General features: G+C 54.8%; 1 protein-coding gene across 2 annotated transcripts in view; it reads left to right on the top strand.

Moving 5' to 3' along the window:
• STRN4 (striatin 4) overlaps positions 1 to 23,820 on the top strand; it is a 27,769-nt gene extending 3,949 nt beyond the window's left edge. The window contains exons 1-18 of one of the 2 annotated variants that reach the window (XM_054009764.1): positions 1,796 to 3,002; positions 3,543 to 3,646; positions 4,416 to 4,489; positions 4,791 to 4,869; positions 7,501 to 7,701; positions 8,577 to 8,733; positions 10,174 to 10,324; positions 12,431 to 12,544; positions 12,840 to 12,955; positions 15,319 to 15,494; positions 16,015 to 16,062; positions 17,074 to 17,195; positions 17,662 to 17,829; positions 18,654 to 18,794; positions 19,229 to 19,327; positions 20,114 to 20,200; positions 20,841 to 21,029; positions 21,139 to 23,820. In XM_054009764.1, coding sequence (XP_053865739.1) covers positions 3,618 to 3,646; positions 4,416 to 4,489; positions 4,791 to 4,869; positions 7,501 to 7,701; positions 8,577 to 8,733; positions 10,174 to 10,324; positions 12,431 to 12,544; positions 12,840 to 12,955; positions 15,319 to 15,494; positions 16,015 to 16,062; positions 17,074 to 17,195; positions 17,662 to 17,829; positions 18,654 to 18,794; positions 19,229 to 19,327; positions 20,114 to 20,200; positions 20,841 to 21,010 — 1,932 coding nt within the window. In that variant the 5' untranslated portion in view covers positions 1,796 to 3,002; positions 3,543 to 3,617 and the 3' untranslated portion in view covers positions 21,011 to 21,029; positions 21,139 to 23,820. Of the gene's footprint in view, positions 1 to 1,795; positions 3,003 to 3,542; positions 3,647 to 4,415; positions 4,490 to 4,790; positions 4,870 to 7,500; positions 7,702 to 8,576; positions 8,734 to 10,173; positions 10,325 to 12,430; positions 12,545 to 12,839; positions 12,956 to 15,318; positions 15,495 to 16,014; positions 16,063 to 17,073; positions 17,196 to 17,661; positions 17,830 to 18,653; positions 18,795 to 19,228; positions 19,328 to 20,113; positions 20,201 to 20,840; positions 21,030 to 21,138 lie in introns of those variants that run through there. The other variant, XM_054009763.1, reaches the window with a different exon arrangement.

Genomic DNA, 23,820 nt, shown 5'->3' with positions numbered 1-23,820 from the left:
TTCATAGCAGACACGCAAAATGGGACATACAGGTGAACAGGGCTAAGGCTGTTTGGGATCTTAATTGAAAGGCCTGTTTGGAAATTATCAGTTGATTGATTTTAGACTTCAGCTTGGAATTCCTTGGCTTTCTACAGGACTAGGTAAAACTCTAGTGTTCTTCACATTTTTCCTTCTTCAAATACTTTCTCAGTCTTAACTCCATTTTACCACCTTTTTTTTTTTTCTTAACCAGGGAACTTCCTTCGTTTTAATCTGACAAGTGAAGTACTGATCCCCTTCCTATTTGGAATTATTCATTCTACACCAGGCACTCAAAGTACACTGTAGCCTTGGTTACCTGCGTGTTATTTAGCATACCTTGATGTCATCTTTGTTAGAACTGCACTGCCGTTTCTCCAAAGCTACAGCCTTTAAAAAAATGGTTCAAGCTGGCCAGTGTGCCTGCGGACTCCAAGAAGTCTTTGTAGGAATCTGAATATTTTGCCTCCATGGAATCTTTCAACCTAGTAAGATCTGTAAAGTATTTTAAGCAGTCCCTGAGGGTCACAGGCTCCTTGGGAGTGATTGTATTAACCTGCGGGATGGTTTGTGGGGTCGAGTGTGATGGGCCAAGAATCTTTGTCTTGATCCAGCAAACTCTGTGACTTTTATGCTTCCCCAGAGCTCACATAGGGTTAAGCAGGCCAAGAAGTTATAGTGTTAGGTTAGGTTCCCTTGGAGTTGCTGTGGGAAGTGGAAGCTCTTTAGGAATGAGTTTACTGGCACACACTGGAAGCTGTTCTTTGACCCAGTCTCTGAGCAGTGGTTAGCACAGTCCTTTTCCATCTGCAAAGTGCTCTTTCCCCACCCCCCACCTCTGGTGCGGTGGGTCGGTATCATTATCCACACTGTACAGATGGGGAAACTGAGGCACCAAAATGGGAAGGGCCTTGCTGAAGTCCCTGTGAGTCTGTGGCAGAGCCAGGACGAGGACTTCAGATTCGTCGACTCCTAGTCCTGTGTTCGTTCCATTCGACCAGAGTTTTTCAGCCTTTGCGAGTTGGCAATCCCTTATTTGAAGTTAAAATTTTTTGCCACCCCTTTCCACTTACTATAAAAGTTTAGATTAAAAATATAAATTGGTAATTGAGGCTAAGTAATCGATTTGTGTGTGTGTTTCGAGAGCTCGACAGAGAACACATGACCTTGAACGGTCAGAGGATGTGGGAAGTGGGGTAGCGAGATCTTCTTTGCTTTAGATTGTAATAAAAATTTCAACGCCTCACGATCCTTCCCACTTCCCCCTCCCGGGGGTTATGACCCAATGTTTGAGAAACACTGCACTAGACGGTGGTACTCTAAGGTAGGTTATGTTTGCAAAGGGAATTCTAGTCTTGAGCCTTGCACGGTGATCTGGTATGTGACGGCAGGCTGAGTTGGGCTAGATCAATTCTTGTAGCCAGAGAGGGCTCCAGGTTCATTTGAGCAGGTACATGGCTAGCAGGAGAGAGGGGTTGTGGAGGAGATGGGACTGATCCCTACAGAGATGGCAACAGTGCTCCTGTGGGGTTCGACTCTGCTACCCTAGAGCGTTGGGCACAAGGTGCTGACGTTAGAAGCTCAGAAAGCTGGGGATGTGCTATGAGTTAAATGATTGGAAATGAATCTGTAACAGGTGCTTAGCATCACTGTTTGCTGGGACAGGGTTTGACTGACGGGAGCATGTCGGACCGGAAATCTGGCTAATAAGCAGAAAATCTGTGTTAATAGACTGGTGGGTGGGGGTGGGGGGCTTAAGAAGGTGTCAGCTGGCGGATGGTGGAGCCAGCTCGCAATCTCGCCTTAGGAGCTGGCAGGCAATTTGGCATATGGTGCAGATTCCCGCGGCTTAAGCCAACAGACGGTCCTTAAGTGATGGAAACGTTTTGTGATTGGGTTAAATTGCCTGTAGAAGGGTGAGAAAATACACACACGAGCTCAGTCCAGACTGGAGCAGTCTCTCAAATGCAACAGAGCATGAGGAGTGGAGTGAGCTCCTCGCGGCCGCTGCCCAGCAGCGGGCAGGTCTGCAATTAACTGGATTGCTGCTGTGTGAAAGAGCTGGAGGAGGGAGGTGTTGTGGATGCCTTGCAGTGCCTTGGGCTGAGTCGGCCCCGGCATTAGCTGCCTGATGCCACTGAAGTCAGAGATGCACCTGCAGGAAATTGGCCTGTTGTTTTTATCAGTGTTTTGGCAATGACATCGGAGGGGAAGGATAGTTTTGTGGTTAGGGCAAGAGAGCTGGAAGTCAGGACTCCTGGGTTCTGTTCCTGCCTTTGGGAGAAGGGAGTGGGGTTGAGCAGCGGGGCTGGGAGTCAGGATGTCTGGGTTCTATGCCCACCTCTGGGTGGGGTCTGGTGGTTAGAGAAGTGGGGCTGAGAGTCAGGATTCCTGGATTCTACTCCCACTTCAGCATTTAGGCAACTCCAACTAGCATAGAACGCCCCAGCATGTCTCTTCAGCAACACAGCTGCTGGAGCACATCAAACCTGTCCTCCGCTCTCTATACTGGCTTCTTAGAACATATTGAATCAGGTTCAAGGTCTTGGTCCTTATCTTCAAAACGCCACATGGCCTGGGCCCAACATATCAAAAAGATCATCTAAAGCTCCTGGAAAGACTGTGGTCGACAGCTCTGCTGCTCTGGTCCAATGGACTCTCAACAATAAGAGTAAAGCTAGTCCATGCGGGAGACAGAGCCGTCTCCAGGGGTGGTCTGAGGCTGTAGACCAAACATCTCCAGGAACTAAGGACTATTGTAACCCTCACCACCTTCCACTCCAACTGCAAGGAACATTTCTTTGACCTGCCTTCTATAAAAACACAGCAACAAGTACCTGTATATTAAAAGAAAACAGACACCCCTATCAAAACCAGACAGTCCACTGCACGGCACTTCTCCCTCTGGGGAGAGGAGGAGAGACCAGCACATGACCGATGTGTAGTCATGGTGCGCTGCTGGAAGGCACTCAGATACTACGGTGATAAGCGTGGTTAAAATCTTCTATGGAATAGACCAGAGTGGGGGCTAGTGGTTAGAGCGGCGGCAGGGGAGCTGGGAGTGAGGACTCTTGTTTTCAATTTGAGACTCTGCTCCTGCTTTTCTATCTATGGGATTCTGGGCAGGTCACCGCGCCTCTTGGTAAATCTGTAAAATGGAGAATAATGGCGCCGACTCTCCCCAGGGAGCTGTGAGGCATCCTGTGTGACGGGGTGATTTGCTTTCAGATCCTCGGATGAAAGTGGCTGAATAAATTAGTGCCTACGCCCTGCACTGATTGGGAACGTTAGCGCCGCACACAAGCGACTGGGCTGGTATAACTGGCACTGTTTTTTGGGTTCTGCTGGAATAAGTAAAAAAAATAATCATCCTTTACCCATTTCTAGCACTTCCTGTATGGGGATCTCCAAGCATGTTAGGGCAGGCAGGGGGTGAGGGCGGCATGGGTGTGAGCCAACAACCTGCACTCCAAGCCCTTATGGGACCTGACTGACCTTGGGCTTGGTTCTTGTTCCTACAGGCCCAAGTGGCGTTTCTGCAGGGAGAGAGGAAGGGCCAAGAGAACCTCAAGACAGACCTCGTGCGCAGGATAAAGATGTTGGAGTATGCCTTAAAGCAAGAAAGGTAAGAGATGTGGCCGCTAGAGGAGATGGGAACACCCAGGGCAACTATGGCTTTGGGAGTGGGCTGGCCTGCTTGTCACTCCCCACGTTTCGGGGATCCTTGGAAACTTCCCCTCCCACGCAGACTCCCTGGCTTCGTTTTCTCCAGCAGCAGAACAGGTGCGGGGCCCTTCGCTCTTGGAGGGGGTCCTGTCGTCTGTTAGGTCACCAGGGTTAGACCATGAAAGTCTCAGTAATCAGTTGTGATCCCTTGAAATCTACTGCTACTGCTGTCTCATGAGTCCAGCTGCAAGGGTTTCCGAACGGTGATGGGCGCATGGCCACCCCCCATCCTCCTCCCGCTCATATACACACATGGCAGCACACTGGGGTGTTAAGAGAAGAACAGGAGTACTGGCTGTTGGGTAGAGCCTAGGGAATCATGAAGGGGCCAGACTACGGTCAGTGTCTGACTCTGGTCTGGAAGGATGCGTCGGTCTAGTGGTTAGACTAGATGAGAGCAGAGAAACACGTGTTATGACTCCTGGGTTCAATCCCAAGCTCCAAGGGGAAGGATTGCCAGGTGGTTAGAGCAGGGGTGCATGGAGAGTCAGGACTTCCGAGTCCTGGTCTCCATTCTGAGGAGTGGTTGGAGCAGACTCACTGTGTGACCATAGGCACGTTGTGTGTCACGTCTGTGCCTCAGTTTCCCCCTCTATAATATGGGAATCGTGCGTTGTCTCAGTTGCTTTAGGTTCACCTCAAACTTCACTTTTCCACATTTGTTCAAGGTCAAAATACCACAAGCTGAAGTTTGGAACCGAACCGAACCAAGGAGAGAAGAGAGCGGATCTGTCAGAACCAGGTACTGTACCATGTGAGTGCTCTCATACTCACAGTGTCCTATATATTCTGCCCAGTCCCCTGCTCATGGATACAGACATTATTTCTGTGATTGCGCATAGCTGGGATGTGGGATACTATGGGCTCGTGACCTCTGGGTTGGATTCTTTCCATGGGGTTAGCCTAGCACTGACAGGTGAGGGCTTGGGTTTGAGGCTGCTCCAGGGCTGTGGGTGGCTTATTGAAAAGCTGGTGCTGAAGCCAGAATGGGATCCCCATGGCGGATGTGCGTCACTGACACCCTTTCTTTACTGTCCTCTCAGTTTCCAATGGCCCAGCGGAAACAACTTCACTGGAAAGCAACCCACTGGTGTGGAAAGAAGGGCGCCAGCTGCTCCGGCAGTGAGTATGAAGAGCCTCCTGGGAGGGGCTGAGGCTCAGGAGCTGAGCCCCAGGGGAAAGTGGGCGAATGGGGAGCTGTGTGATGGGACAGGGGAAGGAGGAGTTGGATGAGCCGCTAGGATGATTCTCCAGGCGAGATTTACTTGGATTGTAGCTCTTAGAAGAACTTGCCACAGGAGCATGAATCCCAGTGTCCTGGCCTGTTCCATACTGGACAATTCCACTCTGCCTCTCTGAATTTCCCCTGTTTGTTTCAGATGGGTATGACAGCATTGGTATGTGCTGTTAAACACTTGCTGTGCTGCATCCCAGAGGCAGTTGCATTTCTGGGGGAGGCGGGAGGCGATTTTCCTTTGAATATTGTCAATACAGGTCCATGCCTTTTGGGATATGCCTGCGCTCTGCACCCTTTGCAAAGCCCTGACCGTCAGGGCCCCATGGACTTAATCTCAAGCTATTCCAGGTGAGGTTGGTAAAAGAGGTGTGCCCTGCCCCCCACACCGTCGAAGCAGCAAATGGGAATATTCTCATCTTTGCCCTAGCTGGTGTTACGTGACATTTCTATTGCTCTTGCCCCTAGGGTCTGTCTACACTGCAGTTCAGAGGTGTGAATGCGGCAGGTGTAGACATACCCGAGCTAGCTCGAGTAACAACAGCAGTGAAGCCGTCCCAGGATGGGCAGTGGCCACACGAGTATGTACCCAAGCTCCCAGGCGGGCAGGGCTAGCTCATGCAGCCGCCTATGCTGCTGTGACTTCACTGCTGTGACTTCACTGCTATTGTTACTTGAGAGCGCATTGCTCTAGCTAGATCAAAGCTAGCTTGGGCATGTCCACATACCCTGAGAGGCCAGACCTGGCGAGGTGCCGTTGAATTAGAGCCTGTGCAAACATACAGAAAATAGCTCATAGGCTAAAGGAGCTGTGTTGTCACAATCAGCTCTTAGAACAGCATTGGCAGGTGCTGATCCATGAGGAGCAATTCCTATAGAACCAAACTGAAACCCTGCCCATCGCCTCTGTTTTATCCACTAACCGACTAGTTGCCATTCTTCTAAGAACTCTTTGGAACCAAGATCCCATGTGCGATGGGGCACAATGCTCCTCAGTTCTGCAGCAGGCATCCTAGGACTAAGCTACACAGTCTCAATCTCTTTCCCTGCCCCCCCCCGTCTTCATCCCCTTCACTGTCTCAACTCTGGTCAGTACAGAATCCACTGGGGCTAGTAGTAATCAGGTTAATTGAGTTTACTCTGTCAGAACTGGACTGTCTGTGGTGCCGCAGATATTTGCATTGATAACATGCAGCTGCTTTGTAGAATATAACAGGGGGCACCAGGGGAGGCTTAAGGTGCCACGGAGGGGTTGCATCATCTTTCCCTCCCCCTTTTGTGCAGGTGTCTTTAAATTTGGGGAGGGGCATGTTGAATACCTTTATACCCCTCCCCAGCAATTAGCCCCATGAAACTCCTCCAACTCCAGTGGAGATGCAGAACATCATTAGCAATGAAACAGTCGGCATTGACATTTGACATGTTGTCAGTATGTTCCAGAGTTAACGTTCCACTGAGATGAAAGGGACAGTTCACAGCCCTCTAAGCTATTCTTTCTGGCTATTGATAATCCTTTTCTGGTGCCACTCAGGTTACAGTTTTATTTATTTTGGTCTCTGAAATACACAAGGATGCAAAAATGCCCTGCCCAGACTTTGGGCTCCCTGGCGCTCCTGACAAAGCATAGAACCTAAATACTACATGTCCTCATCAACTCTGAAGGCTTTTGGGTGCTGCTTTTGCAGCTGCCAGGGCCTGGGGCACAATTACGCAGCAACCTGAAAATACCCTGCAGTAAAGCATGGGCGGGAGGACCCCTCTTTATATGACCTCACCTGGACTAAACCATAGCTCTAGCGTGAGCGCCTCAACGGTCAAAGATTCTTTGGGGCGTTGGTGCAGGGTGGATCTGTCCTGACAGTGCAGCAAACACTCCCTTTGCAGGTGAGGAATTTGTCATTGCTCCATATGTAGCTTGGGTGGTAAGTTCAGGCACTAGTGTCCCAGTCCTCCGGCCATCAGCTCAGTAGCGTTATCCCCATGTGTACTGGGTGGGAACCGAGATGCTGAGAGCGCAAGTGACATGCCCAAGGTCCCCCAGCAAGCCTGTGGCCGTGCTGAGGGGAGAGAACCCAGTTCTCCTGACTCCCAGCCCTGTGCCTTATCCACAGGCCCACTCTTCCTCCCTGCAGCTATGTTCCTTTTAATGTGGTATCTGCCCTGTGGCTGGGTGAGCCACCTCCCTCTGAGGCTCAAATGCCGCTGGCAGCGTGGAGGGCTGTCACGCTGCACCCTCCTCCAGAGAGGGACTCTGGGGATCTGTCTGGGCCTCCCCCATTTCCCCTTAAGTCTGTGCTACTTGCTTGGCATCACGGACAAAGTGAGGGAGAGCACAGGACTGCGAGGGGGAAGTTCTCGGGTCTGCTTTGCTGACCTGGAGCAGTCCCTTCTCCATGCCGGCTCTGGAAAGATTGCTGACCCGCAGTGTCTCTAAAGTGCTTGGAGATCCACAGACGGAGAGTGTTACGATGTCCTGCGATGCGTCCTCGCTCTCAGCTCGCCTTTCTCCCTCCCCGCAGGTACCTGGAAGAAGTGGGCTACACAGACACCGTCCTGGACATGCGCTCCAAGCGAGTGCGCTCCCTGCTGGGCCGCTGCTCCGTGGAGCTGAACGGCACCGTGGAGCCCAGCGATTTGGGGCTGGGCCCCGCTCCGGGCCCCACTGGGCTGAACGGGGGCGAGTCGTTGCTTGTCAAACAGATCGAGGAACAGATTAAAAGGTGAGCGGGCAGCCCTCTGTCCTGTCCATACATCTTGCTTCCCTCCGGTAGGGGGCATCGCTGTTCTATGCCTCCTCTTGAGTTCTATCAGGGGCTGCGTGCTTCTCTTCGCTGGGGGTTGTCTCACAGGCTGCTGCATGGATGGAGTTTGGCTGCTAGGGTCGGGGGTGCTCTCCTAGATGCAAGGATGGGGATCTGGCTGGCAGGGGAAGGGGGTTCCAGCCTGGAGTGTCTCATGGGGCAGGGTAGGTCTCTGCTGGATGAGGGGGGGTTCCGGCTGATGGGGGGAACCAGGGCGGGGAGGGTCTCTGCTGGATGCATTCAACCCAGAGTCTGGCTGGTAGGGGAGATGGGTGATGCACTGCGTGGAGGGGGATACACCCGCTGCAGGGAGGGGTCTTGGCCCTGATTCTGCTTGGTAGAAAGGGGGCGTGCTGCCTAGATGGTGCTTTGCCTGGAGATGGCCTGGTATGGGGGAGCTGCCCCCACCGAGGGGTTTTGCTGCTTGGTGTCTCATCCCCAATGGGATGTGCATCTGTTCACTGCAGAAGTGTTGATATCCAGCTGCAGGGCGCCATGGGAGGGACATCTGGGCCGTGGAGATCTAGCATAGGAACCGGAGCAGGATCCTCAGTGGCTGGTCCTAGCTGCTTCAGAGGAAGGTGTGACAGGAGACACCTATGGCATTACCTGCCCATGGAGGCAGTTAGAACTCAGCTAGTGCCCTGAACCAGGGACGTTTCTATCCCTTCTCCCCGACTTCCACAATGCAGCTGCTCTCCTTTCCCTCTGCCCAGTGGGCCATGCTGGGTTGGGGGGCTGCAGTGCAGCCTCGCTCTCTAACGCTGGCCTGGTATCGACTCTGCCTCTGGCAGGAACGCTGGGAAGGAGACAAAGGATCGGATCAGCAGCTCGGTGATGGAGAAAATCCCCTTCCTCCAGAACTGCGAGGACGAGGACAGCGATGAAGAGGAAGATCTGGAAGGCCTTCCTCTCGAAACCCAGCGGCAGCACAAGAAACAGCGAGTAAAGGCAGGTTTTACGAGGAGAGGAGAATGTCCCATTTCAGACATTAACATGTCCTGGGCCACTCTAACAAGCACTCCCAATAGGTTTCTGATGGCAGGGGCTGGGCATCAGAACTCCTGGGTTCTCTGAGCGGAGAGTGTAGTGAATTGGTTAGAACAAGGATTCACTGGGAGTCAGGACTCCTGGGTTCTGTTCCTGGCTTTACTACTGTCTCACTACGTGGCCATGGGCCAATCCTGTCCATGTGCCTCTGTTTTCCCCAGCTGTATAACAAGGTTAATACACACTCGCCTATGTAAAGTGCTTGATAAGCCTCTGCAGAAGAGTGCTATAAATAATGATCAGATGCTCCTGTGTTTGCCTTGGCAGCCAGATAGGAAGTTGTCCCCTACTGTGGGTGGTGGGAGCTGAACGTGAAAGCTTCCAGCAATGATAATTCTTGGCCTTCCTCTAGCATTTTCATCCAAGGATCTCAAAGTTCTTTAATTAATCCTCACGCTCCATCCTGCGGGGTGCACCACCATTTTGCCCATTTTACAGATGGGGGATGTGAGGCACAGAGCAGAGAAGTGACGTGCCCAGTCGCATGGTGAGCAGTGACAGAGCTAGGGAGTCTTGATTCCCAGCAGCCTTCCCTGCTCTAACCACTAGAGACACTCTCCTCCCAGAGGTGGGGATAGAACCTAGGACTCCTGGTTGCCCCTGTGTTCTAACCATTGCCCCATACACCCTCTTTTTCTTGGTTCCCCTTCCCTTGCTGATGGGGGAGTGGTGGTTTCTTCTGCAGGGTTCCCTTGTCCCCTTTCTACCCATCAAGTATCTCTGGCTTCTAATGAGATCCGTGCTGCAGCAGCAGCGGTGTGGCAGAGATTGCAGAGGGGCGGTCTGACCCCTGCTGCCGTAACACAGTGATGCCTGAAATGACTTCACCTTCCCAACTCCAGCCTGCCCCAGGGTGAGGGACCTGCCGCCCCAGCGCTCAGCCTGGGGGCATGGTAATGGGACAGCCAGAGAAGCCCTACGCCGTGTGAATGTCGGTGCACGCAGGTGTCCTAACACGCATGCCCAGAGCCCTGCGCTATGCTCGTGCATACGAGTGGCTATTGGCCTTGTATAGAACAGCTAACCCTTTAGTGACTGCAGCCCTATATGCACACTGCTCCCCCTAAGCACTCCGCCTGGAGAAAGGCAGCATCCTTCCCATGTGTGCAGATGTGCCTGGCCCTAACTAACCAGTAGTGATGGCTTTCCTTGGCCACGGTCTCTGATCTTTCTCCCCCAGCCCTCCTGTGTTGAACAGAATCTCCCTGGACCCCATCCCAGGTCTGGATATATCAGTCCTGTGGGCTGGTGTCTCCGCGTTGTGACCACAGGCTGCGGGGAGCAGGGTAAGCTTGGAGCCCTCCCCGCCCTAGGCTAACTCTCTCCAGTCTGTGTTACCAGCTTGCCACAAAGCCCCTGATGCCTGAGGTGGAGGATGAGGAGGATGATGAAGACTCTGAGGATGCCTTGAACGAGTTTGACTTCTTGGGCTCTGGGGAGAACGGCGAGGGCTCCGGGGACGCCCGGCGCACCGGGGACGGGAACGAGCTCGGTAATGGGAGTGTGTGGATAGGATCCTAGAGCTCCCAGCAGCCATCCCCACAGGACGGGCCCTCCAGCCTGGTTCTGTGTGTCCATGCGATGGGGCTTCCCCCCCTTCTCCTGCCCCCTTCTCCGCATGTCCCTGGGGGAGATCTTTTCCCAGCTCCTTACAGTCCACGTTAACCCTCCATTGCTGCAACTTTCGTCCATGTGTCATCCAAACGAATTCCCCACCCACCTTTGTGGTGACATCCTTCATGTATATGCAGCCAGCGACTTGTCTCCCCCTCCCCTACAGCTTCCTCGTAGCTTAGCCAGGCTCTGCACAGAGTACGTGGTTGCTGGAAGCCAGGATGCCTGGGTTCTATCTCTGGCTATGGGAAAGGACTGGGATATAATGGCGGGCCCAGGGGGGCTGGGACTCGGGTTCTGTCCCCATCTCTGGGAGGGGAGTGGGGGTCTAGTGATTAGAGCAGGGGGGCTAGGAGTCAGGGAGAAGAATACCTTTACCCCCAGCCACCTCCTGGATCATTTCTGTTAGTCAAACTCCCTCCGGTTCGTTCATATCCTCCCGGAACATGGTGCCTAATACTGCACGTAAATCCCAAGAGCCCCATAAAGGGGAGCTGCCGCCTCCTTGTACACACTCCCACTCCCCAGGATCTGTTGTGCGCTTTACTGCTGGGTCACACTGCAAACTCCTGGTTAACTTCCCAAACCGGGGAAGGTTTCTAGCAAGGTGAGAGAGCCACTGACTCCCCATCTCTGCTGCAGGGATGTGGGGTTCCCTGCCCCCTTCCTCCCCCAGCTGTGCTCTGAGCTTTCAGAGGGGAAACGCAGACTTCCTGCCGAGCACATTACTAGCAGCAGCCGCTGTTCCCATGTCCGGTCGGGATGATCCTACTTTCCCCTTGGGGCTGCCCTCAACCAGCCTTCAGCAGGAAAGCACCGAGCAGCTGCACTTCCGCTGCAGGCTTGGATGGCATGAAACGTTCCCCCTCCCCCGTTCCCACATGCACACGTACAGTAATCCATTCTCCCCCCCACTGATTCCAGCCTGGCTCCTGGCAGCTCCAGTTCCCGGCAGTGAAGCTGGTCCTAGCCCCTGGACCTGAACTCCATATGACGTGAGCACCCTAGAGCTGCTAGAAACACTCCATATTTCCTCCCGGCTGCAATGGGCCATGCAGTGTCCCAGCCTGGAAGGAAAGCTTTCCTTTTAAAGGGGCGTCATTAGTTTCACACCATGAGTCGAAGGCAGTTTTGGGCAGCAACGCCGGCTGCCGTGAGCATGTCACACCTGTCCTTTGCCCTCTACACTGACAACCTGTAGAAATTGAATCTAGTTCATGGTCTCGGTCCTTATCTTCAAGGCACTCCATGGCCTGGGCCCAGCCTATCTAAAAGAGGCTCCAGGGTGGGGAACTTGGTCGATGACGCTGTTCCTCCAGCACCATGGAACTTTGTTACCATCAGGGTGAAGCCTGTCTGCACAGGAGACAGATCGTCCTCGGGGGCCGGTCCCAGACTGCGGAACAAACGTCCTCAGGAGCTAAGGACTATCCGAAATCTGCCCGCCCTTTGCCCCCAGTGCCAGGAGCACTGCTCCAACCAGGCTCCTCTAACAGAAACACAGAGCGGCATGGACATTTTAATAAACAAGAACAAAACTTTACCAAAACCACCCGCCCACCCACACAATCCCCACCCCTCGTGGGATAGAACGAACCACAGGGGAGAGGTGGTTATTATGTCAGTTACTGTGTGACTGAAAGGCGCCCTGATGTTATAGTGATGAGGGCGAGGGAAGAACCCCGTAGAACAGAATAGGTCCCAGGCCAGAAGGGACCATTGTGAGCATCTAGTCTGACCCCCTGCATACTAGGCCATAGGGCTTCACTGAATGAATTCCTCTTCTTGCATTTTTCTCTTTCCCCTGTGGCTGGATGGAAGACTTCCACCAAGAACAGGGGAAGCAGTGGAACTGACAAATGCTGAGGGCATACCCATGCTCAGTATATTTTAGGGGTCTGGTCCCAAAGAAGCTACCTGTCTCTTACCACGCTGCCAGGGCCTGGATTTTAACCTTCCTCCCTCATCTTCCCTTCCTCTGCAGAGAGCCGGAGAGTTAAGCTTCAAGGCATGCTTGCCGATCTCCGGGATGTTGATGGGCTCCCTCCTAAACCATCTATTCCATCTGCCATCTCCAGTCATCCCAGGTCTCACGAAGGTAACAGCTAGTCCCTTTGTTCCCCTCCTGTTTCGGACTGTGGGGTCGGGATTGTGTTATGGAGGGGAGAAGTTGGGGGGTCCGTTACTCTCAGGCTGTCATGTTCCTCTGATCTGCTTTGGACCTCTTCAGCCAATCCCCAGTTACAGAGGCCCTACAGACTACCTCCCACCAAGGGGTGCCCCCAACATACCCTTCTCAAGCTTGGAATACTGCCTTCTTTCCTCTAGTTGTAAACCCGCTTCCACCTGGCACCTCTCCAGTTAGCCCTGAGCTTTGCCCCTTCTCCCCCCAGGGTCGCTTGGCTTCTCCTCGGACGTGTTTATCATGGACACCATCGGCGGAGGGGAAGTAAGTCTGGGGGACCTAGCAGACCTGACCGTCACCAACGACAACGAGCTCAGTTGTGACGTGAGTAGCCGGCGTCATCTCCTCGCCCCAGCTTTCCGAGCTGGCCCTTCGCCCAGGCCCCGGGAGTGTTCGTCAGTGCCGCCTGTGGTGCCGGGCATCCCTGGCACAGCACCACTCCGTGCACCCGGTACATCCCATTCCAGTGGGCTCTCATACCCGGCTGTCCTTTGCACAGAGATGAGTCTAATGAGCCCCCCAGGCTGGGGATCTTTCTGCCTCCTGGGGTCCCTGGGCAGAGCAGTGTCCAGGATTATCTCCTCCCATTCACCCCCTGGTTGGAGTTAGCAGTCATTTCTCTCCGCAGACCTAGCTGCTGTCACCCCCAGCGTGGACTATGTTATAATGCCCTCTGCAGGAAACAACCCGAGGATCTCAGCTGGTGCAGAAGCCAGCTGCCTGCGTGCTGGGGGGGAGTTCCATGCAGGGACCCCCGTGCTCTGGGGACTGCGCTAGCTACTAGCTTATCTGGGTGTGGAACAGATGGACAGACCACATGAGTGGGTCCTGTCTGACACAGATGCCCTCTTGTTCCATGTGCACCAGGCAGACAGTTGGGATCAGGCAGGATGTGTCTACTAGCAGTCCCCAGATGGGAACTCTCGTGGGAGCTAGGGCCGGGGCCTTCTCCGAGTCGGTCTGGGACATATGGTGCAAACTTGGATTCCTATGGGACCACCAGAACACCCTCCTGCATAGCCAGTGAACATACCAGTATGACTCTACTGGGTTGCTAGTTTCCCTTTCAAATATGCAGCCATTTTCCAGTGCAGGAAGGAGTACGAGGCCAGTTTGGGTTTCTTTCCTGCCTCTTTTAACTCTTCTGACAAGAGTTTTGTTCTAATCCACCCCGTGCTCTGTCCTGAGCATTCCCAGCACCAGACCTGAGCGCATGGCTCCCAGGGCCAGACAGGAGGTAGACTCAACCCTGCTGCAGTGCAGGGGGGTGGACTAGAGGACCTCTTGGGATCCCTTCCAGCCCTGCAGCTCCATGATTCCATAAAAAGCCACGTTGCCGTTGGCATCAGCAAAAGTGTGTAACTGAACCTGTTGGGGTTGAGAGGGAGCGATGGCTCAGCGGTTATGACTCTTGCCTGGGACTTGGGAGACGGATTCAAGTCCCTACTTTGCCTCACGATGCCTCTGTGACCTTGAGTGAGTCACTGCCTCAGTTTCCCCATCAGTGAAATTATTATTTATTAGGTGTATTACGTTAGCGCCTAGGAGCCCTCGTCATGGCCCAGGGCCACATTGTGCTAGGTGCTTGCGAACAGAGGCAATAATAATAATACCCCTGCTCTGCCCTGCCTCACAAGGGTTTTGAGAGGATAAATATTGTGAGGTGCTCTGATACCACAGTGATGGAGGCCATATAAGGACCTAATGTAGTTAAGACAGGTGTGGTACTGAGCCAGCAAGCAGGCAAATGCTTGGGATAATCACCCACAAGCAGAACGTAAGAACGGCCATACTGGGTCAGACTAAAGGTGCATCTAGCCCAGTGTCCTGTCTTCTGATAGTGGCCAATGCCAGTTGCCTGGGAGGGAATGAACAGAACAGGTGATCATCATGTGATCCATCCCCTGTCACCCATTCCCAGCTTCTGGCAAACAGAGGCTATGGACACCGTCCCTGCCCATCCTGGCTAATAGCCATTGATGGATCTATCCTCCAGGAACTTATCTAGTTCTTTTTTTGAACACTGTTATAGTCTTGACCTTCACAACATCCTCTGGCAAGGAGTTCCACGGGTTGACTGTGTGTTGTGTGGAAAAATACTTCCTTTTGTTTGTTTTAAACCTGCTGCTTATTAATTTCATTGGGTGACCCCTCGTTCTTGTGTTATGAGAAGGAGTAAATAACACTTCCTTATTTACTTTTTCTGCACCAGTCATGATTTTATAGACCTGTGTCATATTCCCCCCTTAATTGTCTCTTTTCCAAGCTGAAAAGTCCCAGTCTTATTAATCTCTCCTCATATGGCAGCTGTTCCATTACCTAATCATTTTTGTTGCCCTTTTCTGAATCTTTTCCAGTCCCAATATATCTTTTTTGAGATGGGGCAACCACATCTGCACGCAGTATTCAAGATGTATGCATACCATGAATTTATATAGAGACAATATGATATTTTCTGTCCTATTATCGATCCCTTTCTTAATGATTCCCAACATTCTCTTCACTTTTTTGACTGCCGCTGCACATTGAGTGGATGTTTTCAGAGAACTGCAGAGGATGTGCAGAGGTAGCCTGGCTGCTGGCCCCTGTCGGGGGCTCTAATTGGAAACGGACAGAGGTGGCTTGGCCCAGCTCAGAGGAGGAGGAGAGCATAGCTGTGATCACACGGCCTTGTTTTGTGTTTCCAGCTGTCGGATGGCAAGGACGCCTTTAAGAAGACCTGGAATCCCAAGTTCACCCTCCGGAGTCACTACGATGGGATCCGGGCCCTGGTTTTCCACCACACGGAGTCCGCGCTGGTCACTGCCTCTGAGGACGGCACGCTGAAGCTGTGGAACCTCCAGAAGACGGTTGCTGCCAAAAAGTGAGCCCCGCCTGTAGCTTGGGGAGCATGCCAGGCTCAGCAGGGCCAGCAGGAGGCGCTGCGTGGGGGAGGGATGGGGAGGGTTTGCCAGGCAGATGCGTTAACCACACCCTGTAAAAACCAAATCTGGGGAAGGGAAAACACACATACATCCACGTGTCTAAGGCATCTGCCAGCCAGCAGCCCCTAAAGGTTCCCTCCGGGCATCCCACATCATGCTGCATGTGGGGCTGGTTATTTTGGAATGGGGAGATGGGGAAGGGGAGCATTGCCAGCTGTTAGCCTGATTTGTTCAGTTTGACGTGGGCACAAAAGGGTTAAAATCACAGCAAAATCCCCATCCCTTCTCCCCTGATGCTGAGGGAACACATTGAACCCTGGGCCTTTCCACTGGGCGGGTCCTGTGGTGTCCCTGAGCCAGGCCTGCTGGGCGGTAGAGTATAAAGCATCCAGCCCTGCCAGCAGTGAGTAGGACCCGGGTGTCCCCCCCTAACCTCTGCCCTTTCCTCTCCTGCCGCAGGAACGCTGCACTGGACGTGGAGCCGGTCTACGCTTTCCGGGCGCACAGGTAGGTCCTGGGGTGAGAGGCTGGTGGCTGGTACTGCTGCCCAAAGGGACATCTCTCCACCCGTGTATTGATCCCAGGGTCCAGAATCCATGAATGACTCTGGCTGGAGCATCTCCCTAATGTACTCTGTGGGCCCAGAGAGCCAAGCCCATGACCCTAGAGCAGGGGTAGGCAACCTATGACACGCGAGCTGATTTTCAGTGGCACTCACACTGCCTGGGTCCTGGCCACCGGTCCGGGGGGCTCTGCATTTTAATTTAATTTTAAATGAAGCTTCTTAAACATTTTAAAAACGTTATTTACTTTACATTCAACAATGGTTTAGTTAATATATTTTAGACTTCTAGAAAGAGACCTTCTAAAAACGTTAAAATGTATGACCGGCGTGCGAAACCTTAAATCAGAATGAATAAATGAAGGCTCGGCACACCACTTCTGAAAGGTTGCCGACCCCTGCCCTAGAGTCTGGATCCTTGGCCCCAGTGCAGCCTTTGGGATCAGACGGTGGAACCCTGGTGATTTAATGAAGGGGTGAGGGTTAAACCCATAGGAGATTGGGGCGAGAGGGTCAGGGCTAATCCTGAACCCCCAGCCTACCCACGAGTGCAGCTAGTGCAGCTCCTATGTCCTGCAAGTTCATTAAACGACTCCGTCAGTCCACGAGGGACGAGCGGCTCAGTCCAGGCCGGTGCTGTCTGAAGTGCCAACCGAGCAGAGTCATACTAGAGACTTTGCCACTAGAGGGTGCTCTGACTCCACAAACACTTTCCTGAAGCCCAATGCTCAGACGGGCTCCACACAGCTGGGAGCTCCTTTCCTCTAGTGGGTGGCTGTGGTTGGCTCATCCTGTGTGGTTTGCATCCACGCTAACTCCTTGGGAGAGTCTCTGTGAGTGCGAGGCAGAGAGGGGAAGCCCCATCCTACAGTTTTGGAATTCCCCCTCCCCCATTCTTTCTTTGCCCCATTTCCTTCACCCTCCCCTTCATCTCTGTGGCCATCCTGTTTCTGCAGGGGTCCAGTGCTCTCCGTTGCCATGGGCTGTAACAGTGAATATTGCTACAGTGGCGGAACGGACACCAAGATCCGCTTCTGGAGGGTCCCGGATTTGAGCATGGATCCATACGACAGTTACGGTGGGTGCGGGCATCTGTCTGTCCGTCCTCTCCCCTGGCAGTCCCTATGCACTGATCAGACCCCAGAGTATCCAACCTGTCTCCTGACAGCTGGGAGGAGGGAAGAATGAGGGCCAAATGGGAGATTTTTGGTGATTTTCAGGGTGGTCTTGTCTCCTTGGGGTTGCTGGGAGTTTTCCAGGCGGCAGTGCTGGGGAGTGGCCTGTGGTGGAACCTCTTCATGTGCTGATGGGCTGTACCTGATGTGTAGAAAACTCAACAGGGTGCAGTGGCTCTCTATTTTATCTGTGGAGACTACAGCTCCCAGCATGCACTGCGGCCTGCCCACTCCAGTGGAGGTGGAGCACTGTATGCTGGGAACTCTCAGCTAGAGGAGGGCCCTGGGGCAAACTAGGGTGAGGCTCCCCAGCTGGGAGCCAGGATCCAGCGTGACTCCTCCTTGACCCCGGCTTTGTTTCTGGCCCAGATCCAGGAGTCCTCAGCAACGTCCTAGAAGGCCACACGGATGCAATCTGGGGCCTGGCATTCAGCCCTTCCAAGAACCGCCTGGCTTCGTGTTCAGCAGATGGCACAGTCAGAATATGGGACCCTAGCGAGAACCCATCCTGCCTCAGCACCTACAACACGGAGCGTGGTGAGCGAACCCTACCCCGGGATAGCAGAGCCTGGCTGGGAAATGGGGGCCTCTTTGAGAGGATGTTCCCCACCAGATTAAGGCTTTGGGGGGGGTTACAAACGGGATGGGGAGCTCCCTCTTCTTGGGTCAGTCTTGACCCCAGTGCCCTAGCACAGTGCTAGGGAATGCTGTGCTACAGTAGGTGGAAGGATGGCCCATTGGTTAGGGCACTAGCCTAGGACTTGGAAGACCTAGCTTCAAGTCCTTGTTCTGCCACAGACTGCCTGTGTGATCTTGGGCAAGTCACTTAGTCTCTCTGTGCCTTGGTTTCCCCATCTGGGTAATGGGGATTATAGGCCTGCCCTGTCTCATGGGCATTGGGAGGATAAATCCATTAAAGATTGTGAGGCGCTCATATATGACAGAGATGTGGGGGGGCACATATGTATCTTAGGTGCCATCTAAAACGAGGGCCCTTCTCTCTTGTGGGCATTGAAGATCCCTTGGTAACTTCCCAAAAAGTCACAATGCTGCCTGATGCCCTGGTCAAATCCCAACTCAGGGAATGCTGTTCCGCCTATGTAACAGACCTCTAGTTTCAATTGGATACAGGGCACTTCTTCACTTCCTGTTGTAAACTATGTGCTGTTGCTGTGTGCACGTGACATGCTCCAACTCAGAGATGGCTGCATTTTGGGAGTGGATGGGTTGAAACCTGTATGTTACTGCGGTTGGAATGCTTTGCTCTGTCAGGCGCTGCAGCAGGTGTGGTCTTGGCGCTGAAGCGTTGGTCCCGTAAGGCGGCCTTCATTGTTCTCCCTGTGTCCCCGCCCCTCCCGCAGAGTACGGAATCCCTACCTCTGTCGTGTTCGCCAGCACGGACCCTGCCCATGTTGTGGCCGCCTTCCGAACAGGCAACACGGTGCTGTATGACCTGGAGACCTCCCAGCCCATCCTGACGCTGGAATCCAGAGCCGCCACTGGTGAGCCGGGGCGACTCCTGCGTTCTAGTCCCAGCTGTGGGAGGGGAGTGGGGTCTAGTGGTTAGAGCACAGGGGTGGGGGGAGGTTGGGAGTCAGGACTCCTGGGTTCTTCACAGCTCTTACTGATTTGCTGTGTGATGGTAGGCAAGTCACTGCCTCTCCCCGATTCCCTCCCTCCCCGCCGTGAAGTGTCCATTTCCCAGGCAGCGATGAGGACCAGCACTTCAATTTGTGCTTTGAGAGCCTTGACTGGATGGTGCTTCTCCAGCAGGGGGTGGTAAAGGGATCCGCACAGGAGGGGTCAGGCCAGTTTAGCCGCTCTGGGAAGAGGGAGATGATTGTTTAGTCCTAGGCTGGCAGCTGCTCTGGTGGCGGGGAGAGGGAGCATGCATGGTTCGGTGGTAACCTGCTCCCTCTCCCATGTTCTGACCCAGGATTCAGTCAAATCAATCACGTGGTGAGCCACCCGACGCAGCCCGTCACCATCACGGCGCATGACGATCGAGGGATCCGCTTCTTGGACAACCGGACAGGTACGGCAGCCATCTGGTGGCAGCTGGGACGGGCCTGCTGCCCCCTCCGCGGCCCCGCCCCCTGGCAGGAAGGCAGCCAGCCCAAACTCCGGGGGCGGAGAAGGGCCTTGCTGTTTCCCAGAGCTCCACCTCATGGGGCCATCTCCGCACAGCCTTGAGGCTCTTGAGGGAGGGTCTGACATCACTGTGCTTCGGGGTCCTGCCTTGGGTGTCCCCCGTCTGCTGGGGGTGGGAATAGAGGCAGGTAACGGTTATGGGGCCCTTTTCCAGCTCCTGCCGTGCGGCCTGCTGTCTACCCAGGGCACGTGTGCGAGCCTCCCCATGCACCCTTCGCAGGGAGATTCACCCATGATGTGATGAGATCGGCCCCCTCTCGAGGCCAGGCTTCGTCCCCAGCTAATACATGCCCGTGTCCCTCCCAAGGACCAGTCTGCCCTCGAGCTCCCCTCGCCTGCCTTGAACAGACTGTGTCTACAGATCTGATGGCTCCCAGCCCTGTCTCGCTCACCCGCTGGGGATGTCAGTGTCTCCCCCTTCCCCAGGAGGGTCCAATCCACTCTCGCCAGCCCGGGGGCCCCTCTGTGCCCTCCCCAAGTGTGCTGCTCCAAGACTCCCCCCCCCCCCCCCCCCCAGTAGAGGGAGCCGCCTTTTCCATGGCCATGTGCGGAATCCAACACTGTAAGCTACCCCACCCCGTGGGCTGTGGGGAGAACACCTAGTGGTTGGAGCAGGCCCCAGGCATGAGGGGGAGCTGCCCTATTAAACCTTTCTCCTTTCCTTGCCTAGGGAAAGCCATCCACTCCATGGTCGCTCACTTGGACGCTGTCACCTGCCTCGCCGTGGACCCCAACGGGGTCTTCCTCATGTCTGGAAGTAAGTGTCTCTCTGCCCCACCCTGCTCCCCAGCTGCATGTATCTTGCCTGCTTTCCGCTTTGAGAGTCCTCTGCGGGGGTGGAGGGGATGGGCAGTGATCTGGGGAGTTCAAATCCAATGGGGACCAAAAATCTTTCCTGCCCGTGTGGCCCCGGCGTGAAATGAGTTTGCTGGATCTCAGCTGCTTCCAAGCGGGGCACCCGCCATCGCCACTGGCATGAATAGACCTGCCCTCTTGGCTGCGTCAGAGGGGCCAAGGACCGAATGGGTCATGGGGGCTGGGCTCTCCTCTCCCACCCCTAGTGCAGGGAGCAATGCGGGCGCCCTTGGCCTGGCACTGCCCATGGTGGGCCTGTTCAGTGGGAAGTGGATTCAGAATCCAGCACTAAGTGCAGTAAACGAGCAACCCAGAGTGTCGGGAGTGGGAGGTCTGGTCTTTGCTTGCTGGGCTTTGAGGGAAGAGCAGGGAAATGGGAACCAGGACTCCTGGGTTCTATCCCCAGCTCTGGGAGGGAAGTGGGGTCTAGTGGTTAGAGCACAGGGCCTGGGCGCCAGGACTCCTGGGTTCTGTTCCCGACTCCGTGGGCGAGTGTCTTCTCCCCTCGATCCCGGGTGACCCTTCTCTGCTGGCTCTCCCAGGCCACGACTGCTCCCTGCGCCTCTGGAACCTGGACAACAAGACGTGCGTGCAGGAGATCACGGCCCACCGCAAGAAACACGAGGAGGCCATCCATGCTGTGGCCTTCCACCCTAGCAAGGCCCTGATTGCCAGTGCCGGGGCCGACGCGCTGGCCAAGGTCTTTGTATGAGCGGCGGAGGATCCTGCAGGTGAGCTGGGGCTACGGGAGAGGGCGGCGCCGGAGCAGGAGGCAAGAGGCCCCCCCCGGCCCCGCCCCCTCACCTGCCACCGGCTTGCTCCTCTTGTGTCTCCCAACAGGTAGGTCCCCGGGACTCTCCAGAGGTGCTAACCCCGTCTGGCGATGAGCGTTTTTCCCCCCCCACCTCCCCACAGCTCAGGACCTGCTGCCAAGGGGCGGCTCTTCTCACCCAGTGGAGTGACGCAGACTTGTGTGGCTGGCGAGGGTGGGCAGGGGAGGATGGCAACCCCGTGACTGCCCCTTCCCGTGCCCTCAGGGCCCAGCAGCCAGATTCTGGAATGTTTTCTGCTTGTTTCAAGGTCGCCTGGTTTTATTTCCCAGCCAGTGAGCGGAAAGTGTTCAGGGCCAGGCACGGCTAATGGCAGGGAGGGGCAGGGCCCAGCTGTTCCATGACGTTGGGCACTTGTCCCCTTCCCAGCATCAGGGCAGCTCTCGCTGCCCCTAACTCCCCTGGGCAAGGCTCTGCCAGGCCACAAAGTAACCCCCGGACCTTTAGGGTTCATAAACCCTCCAGAACTGTCTCCTGGCCTCTTCCTTTCCTCCCTGAGCTGTCCCCTGCCGGCCCCTTGCAGAGCCCCCGAGTTCCAGCCGAGCTGCCCCTGCCAGCTGATGCCAGGCCCGTCAGCAGGAGGGACTTGGGGGCAGGCTTAGTGATCACGAGGGGGGCCGGAGAGCCAGGGAGGGAGGTGCACTGAGTAGAAGAGGGGGCCAGCTGGGAGGTTGCTCAGATTGACTTGGAATAAGAGGCCCCATTGCGTTGGGTCAAGCCAGGAAGGTTACTTCCTGTGGGGAGCAGTGTGGGGGTAGCAAGGGAGTTCCCAGGCTGCTGCCCGCCCGGACGAGTGACTGGGACAGGGGGACGGGACTCAGCCCCAGGGGTTACAGCGTTGACAGTGGAGGGGCCGATGGGTGCTGCCCTCCCCTCTCACCCCTGCTCGGGGCAGCGCCGCTGGGCCTGATGCGAAGTGTTTGGTCTCCAGGGCTGCTGCTGCCCCATTAGCCCCCCCAGTTTGCAGGCCAGCCAGCCTCCCGTGTCAGATCTCCTCCTGCCCCCGGCCTGCTTGGCGCTGCCCTGGATCCTGGCCCCATCAGGTCCTGGGGGGGCAGCCCTCGGCCTCCTTGGCTTCCTACCTTATTGTAGCAATAATCCCTTCCCGTGAGGGGTGGGGGCCTCCGAGCAGGCGGCTCCTGTGTGACACTACTGCTCCCTTAGCACAGGGGTGCGTGCCTGCACTGTGACGGGAGCTCCATTCATCCACGAACGGTTCTCCTGCCCTCCGACTGCAGCCTGGTTCTCAGCCCATCCCCAGCGCAGTCCGGGCAGAGCCTGGCACCTGGAGTGCTCCCCCCAGAACACTAAACCCCCATGCTGTTCCCAGGGGGCAAGGCCACCCTTGCCAGGACTGGACGTGAGCGGTGTTACCTGGGATGGCTGCACTGGTCAAACACCCCTCCCTCCCCCCCCCCCCCCGAGCAAGCCAGTGCCAGCAGGCTGGGCGTTCCCCTGGCAAGGGTTGGACACAGCCATGCACAGAGCCTGATGGATCCCATGGCATTCAGAGCCAGTTTGCAGTAGGGTCGCCCTCGCCATCACCCCAGCAATAAAGTCCACATACCCGGGGCTCCAATGCCTTCCCTTCCTGTCGCCACTCCCTCCCCACCCTCCCCCGACAGCGACCTATGCTCTGCCCGTGGGCACATGACTCACCCCCAGCTTGGCTAACGTCACCTAGACTGCAACCCTGCTTGAGAGGCAGTTGGGTCTAATGGTTAGGGCAGAGGGCCTGCTGGGAATCAGGACTCCGGGGTTCTGTTCCCACTCCTTGGGGAAGTCACTTCTCCTCCGAGCATCTCCCTTTCCCTGTCCTCAAGGGGGACAGTAATTCTTCCTCCCTGCCCCGTTTGCAAAGTGCATGGTGCCGTTGAGCAGCTGAGTGTTACCCTTGCCACATCAGAAACCATCTCCCACATCTCAGCAGGGACGAAGTCCCCGCTTTGGCTTGGACACTAACCCATCGCGCCGTGGGGTGCCCCCTGGAGCCTGTGCCATGTCATGGGATTCTGCATGAAGCAGCTACAACACCAGGAACCACACCAACGAGGGGGGGACTAAAAGGGAAATGTTAGCTTTGATCGCAGGGCTCTCTCAAACCTCTCCACGGTGGTGGGGGCTGATTCCACCATGGCCAGAGGGGTGCAGATCACTGCCCCCTGGTCGGTATCCCCTGCCATCTCTTCATTTCATCTTCTCGCCTGTAACAAAGAAAAACTCCTTGTATATTCTGTACAAATGAAATCCGATTGACACCGAACCCAGAAACACCGAAAGGGCTGAAGCTAAAGTGACCACAAACCATGTTATCACTGTGTGATAGTCTCTACCGCTGGCATTTTCAAACCGACTAGCGATTGTGGGGTGCCAGCTCTAAAGGGGGGTGTTGCTGAGCCAGCTGCCCTCTGGCAATCAGGCCCCGTAGGCCATGTCGAGGCAGGGGAGCTGCCCAAGAAATCAAATCGCTAGCCGCTCTTGAAAACCTCGGCCTACGTCCCCAATATACTGTATGTATCGGTGTGCTGTATTTATCCAAACTGAGAGCACTCGCCTTTTTAATGCCGTTTAACTTTTTATTGTATATTTATTTGACCTCTTTGGGTTTTTTTTTTTTTTTTGTCCTGTTTAATCACAAGACTGAATCATATGTGAAGAAATCTGCCTCAATAAACCCCCTTTGGAATAAGAA

This window comes from Malaclemys terrapin, chromosome 20 (assembly GCF_027887155.1).
Source record: "Malaclemys terrapin pileata isolate rMalTer1 chromosome 20, rMalTer1.hap1, whole genome shotgun sequence".
Lineage (NCBI taxonomy): Eukaryota > Metazoa > Chordata > Testudines > Emydidae > Malaclemys > Malaclemys terrapin.
This window is presented reverse-complemented; position numbering and strand designations above follow the sequence as displayed.